Genomic DNA, 4,699 nt, shown 5'->3' with positions numbered 1-4,699 from the left:
TCAGAGATCTCTGTGTGCTCCCCTCCAGGGCAGCCCCTTCCTCTGAGCAAGCCCCCTGCCTCCTCTCCCACCCAGCAAAGCCTCTGCCCTCAGGGCTCTGGGCTCCAGGGCTGAACCCCCTCCTCTGCAGCCACAGCTCCAGTGCCCTCTCCAGAGCACAGGGGCTGAGAGCAACTGCCCGGCAAGGTTGGTGTCTGGGAGGGGGTGAGCACAGCTGGGGAAGGGGAACGCTGTCTGTGTGTCCGGCTGCCTCTGCCCTGGCCTCTCGCAGCCAGACCCTCACTCTCTTTCTCCCTGTTTCTCCCCTTGTCTCTGTTCTTGCTGTTGTTCTCTCATTCTCACTGCCAGGCTCTCTGGGGATGGCAGTTGCAGCTGTACATTCACCCACTGCCCTGGTGGCTCCTTTCCTGCCGTTGTGTCCATGGGAACCCGTGTCCCAGCTTTGCTCTGAGCTGTGAGGCTGTGGGCAATGCAGTCAGTGGGGCTGGGGAAGGAGCTGAATCTCCTGTAACCAAATGCCATCCTGGGGACACTTTGTTCTCCTTGAGGTTTCCTTCCAAGCTGTGAGCTGCCCTCCAGGATGCAAACCTGTCCCATCGTTTTCAGTTAACACCTGTCCCATCAGGTGTTACCTGAAAGCCTCATGGAGAAATGCAGAGATGCTGCAAGAGAGAAAATGCTGTTGGGCACGTGGGACCAAGAGCGAGGGACAGAGCAGCTCCCCTCCCTCTGCACTGAGCCACAGGCAATGCTCTCACCTCACAGGACTCCCTCTCTTCTCCCAGAGTGCAGCAGAGATGCTGAGCAGTTCTGAGAGCCAAGAGCACTGCCCAGGGTGGGAGAAGGAGCTGTAAATTCCCAAAACCCTCAGCCTGCCTTCTGCCCTCTCTGCCTTCCTCATCCCCGGTGGTGCAGATGCTGTGAGGCCCTTCTGCACCAGGAGCAGTTCCCCAGGACAAAGCTGATCCCCAGCAGTGTCCCCTGTCCCCACCGTCCCCATGACCCCCTGCTGCAGAGCAGGGCTGACTCCTCGCAGCCAGCGGGCAGAGGCTCTGCTCCTCCCGGCACATTCAGCCGGCACCGAGCAGGGCTGCAGGCACGGAGCTGAAGGAAGGGCTGCGGGAAAAGGGACAGTGTGTGAGCAGCAGGGAGAGGGGAAGGAGAAATGGCTTTGATTTGCACAAAGACATCTCCCTTAATTTGTTGCTGTCCTTTCCTTCTATGACAGTGCCTTGTGCCCAGAGGCAGCAGATGTCCAACAGCAGCTCCATCACCCAGTTCCTCCTCCTGGCATTCGCAGACACACGGGAGCTGCAGCTCTTGCACTTCTGGCTCTTCCTGGGCATCTACCTGGCTGCCCTCCTGGGCAACGGCCTCATCATCACCACCATCGCCTGCGACCACCATCTCCACACCCCCATGTACTTCTTCCTCCTCAACCTCTCTGTTCTCGACCTGGGATCCATTTCCACCACTGTACCAAAATCCATGGTCAATTCCCTCTGGGACAAAAGGACTATTTCCTACTCAGGATGTGTTTCACAAGTCTTTCTGTTTGCCTTATTCATTGTAGCAGAGTTTTCTCTTCTCACCATCATGTCCTATGACCGCTACGTTGCCATCTGCAAACCCCTGCACTATGGGACCCTCCTGGGCAGCAGAGCTTGTGTCCACATGGCAGCAGCTGCCTGGGGCGCTGGGTTTCTCTATGCTCTGCTGCACACAGCCAATACATTTTCCCTGCCCCTCTGCCAGGGCAATGCTGTGGAACAGTTCTTCTGTGAAATTCCACAGTTTATCAAGCTCTCCTGCTCACATTTCTATGTCAGGGAAGTTGGGCTTCTTGATGTTAGTGCCTGTTTATTCTTTGGATGTTTTGTTTTCATTGTGGTGTCCTACGTGCAGATCTTCAGGGCAGTGCTGAGGATCCCCTCTGAGCAGGGACGGCACAAAGCCTTTTCCATGTCCCTCCCTCACCTGGCCGTGGTTTCCCTCTTTATCACCACTGGAGCATTTGCTCACCTGAAGCCCCCCTCCATCTCCTCTCCACCCTTGGACATTTTGGTGTCAGTTCTGTACTCAGTGGTGCCTCCAGCACTGAATCCCCTCATCTACAGCTTGAGGAACCAGCAGCTCAAGGATGCAGTGTGGAAACTGATACCTGGACGGTTGTCTGAAGCAATGAGCTGCTCATCACCTGCTGCATAGAAGTTATCCTGCAACTCGTGACAGGTTCAGACAGGCTTCTGTATTTGTTGTTGGTGTTGCTGGTTTATCAATTGGGATAATCAAATCCTTCTGTTTTTAATTTATGGTCTTTACTTTTCTTACTGATTGTCTGTGTAAATGAGGAGCTGTGCTCTCTGTGCCTTCCAACAAAATAAAGGGATATTCAAGAACTTTTGTTTCCTGATCTCTTTCCTCCAAGGCCTTTTTGGAGCTGCAGGGACAGTTCCTGTGAGCATGGGTGGAGGGGAAAAAAGTCCCAGCACGGCAGCACTGCCAGGCACCAGTGCGTGATCTCTCCGAGCTGTTTCTGTCCACTTCCACACTCTCCTCCTCACCCCTTGCCTTGCTGGAAGGCCTGAGGGCTCTGAGCTTGGTCACAGCGGTGCTGCGTGGCAGTGCTGTGCCCGCAGGCAGGGACAGGCAGTGGGCACTTGTGGGACAGAGCTGCCTCCACAACAGCCTTTCCATAGAGCAAAGGTATCTCTTCAGGGCAGAGACTGAAGGCTTAGGGGTTTTTTGAGGGTTTTCCCTCAAGGGCATGCCCAAAACCTGAGCCCTAGATGAAAACACCAGTGTAAAGATAAACTCTGCAGGTGTGATGGGTTTGAGAAGACTATTGTTTTCTTTCACAGCCAGATCACCTCTGGGAGATGTTCAGCATCAGCAGAGAAGGGTCTGGTCTGTGCCCATGTGCACTGGAGCACCCACAGATCCTGCCTCAGGACCATAATCCTGCAGTAGCCCCTCAAAACCACCATTCCCATCACTTCCCTCTCACCCCAGCTTGGAGACATTATTTGTTCTCCTCTGGGAGATCATCGGGACCAGCAGAGCAGGGTCTGGTCTGCGCCCATGTGCACTTGTCAGCCCAGGGAATTTCCCTGTGTTATTGTCCTGGACAGCCCCTCACAACCCCCAACAACTGCCTCTCACTCCACATTGGTGATGTTCTTTGTCCCTCCATGGAAGGTCACGGAATGAGGAGCCCCTGCTTTCTTTGTACAGATGATATGTGAGCATGTGCATCGTCTGTGAGGTGAGATGTCCTCAGTTTAACTCATTGAGCAATTCTTCGGAGCACAACATCTCTCTGCAGCATCACCCTTCCCTGTGACCCTTGAATGTGCTCTCAAAGGTGCAGAGCAGTCAGAGCAGTTCTGAGGTCCTTGGAAAAGGCAGATGTCACACTTATCTCCAGGAAAAGCAGGAGCGAGGACTGGGAGAATAACAGGCAGCTCAGGCTACCCCCGACACTGGGAAGGGGGTGGCACACTTCCTGCAGCCATTTCCAGGCCCTTGGAGGACAAGAAACGTGTTACTGATACAAAATGGGCAGGAAGACAAGAGCATGTTGTGGACATGGACTTCTGAAAGGCCTTAGACATGGTCTCCTGTGATGTCCTTACAGCCAGAGTGGGGCTGTCTGGGCTGAAGAAGTGGACGTGGGTGGGAATTTGGCTGAATGACCAAACCCAAATGTCATCAGTTGGACAAAGCCTTCCATGCTGCGTTCCTGGTGGCATTGCCCAGTGACCAGCACTTGGGTCAGCACTGCTGAACATCTTCATTATCCCCCTGTGTGATGTGATGTGATGTGATGTAACACACTTTCAGCTCCTTTGTGGATGATGCAAAGCTGGGTGGAGGCCTTGAACAAGCTCTTCTGCATAATCCTGCCTTGAACAGGAGGTGAAACAAGGGGATGTTCAGGGCTCTCTTCAAACCTGAGTTATTCTGTGATACAGTGAATCATCCACTTGGAGTGGTCTTTGAAGACAGATTGGGAAGAGGAAGAAGAAAAGAAAAAAGAGGCTCTAAAGATAAGCTCTAAAATGTGTCAACATAAAGTCAGCAGGTGCTGGGAAGGATGTTTCTCCACTCCAATCAGTAGCAGGAAACACATTTGATAAATTTGCTACAAGCAAGCAGAATTTTACCTGCGATGTTCCTGGCCCATAAGGAGGAGATGGATGGGTAGGGGGTTAAGATGTCAATTGTGTCTCAGAAACTCCTAATCCAGCCATAAGCGTCTGGCTGTGAAGGGGACAGTGAGGTCAGTTCTGTCTCTGGAGGTGACAGGCCACCAGCAGGAAGACAGCTGGGAAAGGACCTCTGCCCAAGTCCCCATAGGAGCTGAGCAGGGAGAAGACTTGGATACAGGTGGACATGTCCATTCTCTTTGAGGACAGGAGAGGACAGCAGCAGCACAGGGTCATATCTAGGGGAGAAGCTGAAAGGGCAGCAGCAGTCGTGTGATTAACAAGTGTCCCGATTTGTGTCAGAGTAGTGGAAGACACAGGGGAGCCTCCTCAGGCCAGGATTGTGCCGGCAGCGTCCCCGGGCAAATCCCTTACGGTAAGGGGGCACCATGGGTCCTTTGCACTTTGGCACCTGCCAGGATCCTGCTGAGAGCCTCTCTGGGGCAAATCCCTTGTGTCCCTTCTGTTGCCCCTGCAGCAACACAGACACA

The 4,699-nt window shown here is 53.5% G+C and overlaps 1 protein-coding gene across 1 annotated transcript; it reads left to right on the top strand.

Annotated features, from left to right (window-relative positions):
- The first annotated feature begins 1,251 nt into the window (after positions 1 to 1,251).
- LOC128850859 (olfactory receptor 14A16-like) lies at positions 1,252 to 2,208 on the top strand. The gene has a single exon (XM_054055873.1). It carries the CDS (start codon positions 1,252 to 1,254, stop codon positions 2,206 to 2,208), a length of 957 nt encoding a protein of 318 aa, XP_053911848.1.
- The last annotated feature ends 2,491 nt before the right edge of the window (positions 2,209 to 4,699 follow it).

The sequence above is a fragment of the Cuculus canorus genome, unplaced genomic scaffold (genome assembly GCF_017976375.1).
Source record: "Cuculus canorus isolate bCucCan1 unplaced genomic scaffold, bCucCan1.pri subtelo1, whole genome shotgun sequence".
Lineage (NCBI taxonomy): Eukaryota > Metazoa > Chordata > Aves > Cuculiformes > Cuculidae > Cuculus > Cuculus canorus.
Note: the sequence above shows the minus strand (reverse complement) of the source record. Positions and strands in the feature narration are given on the sequence as shown.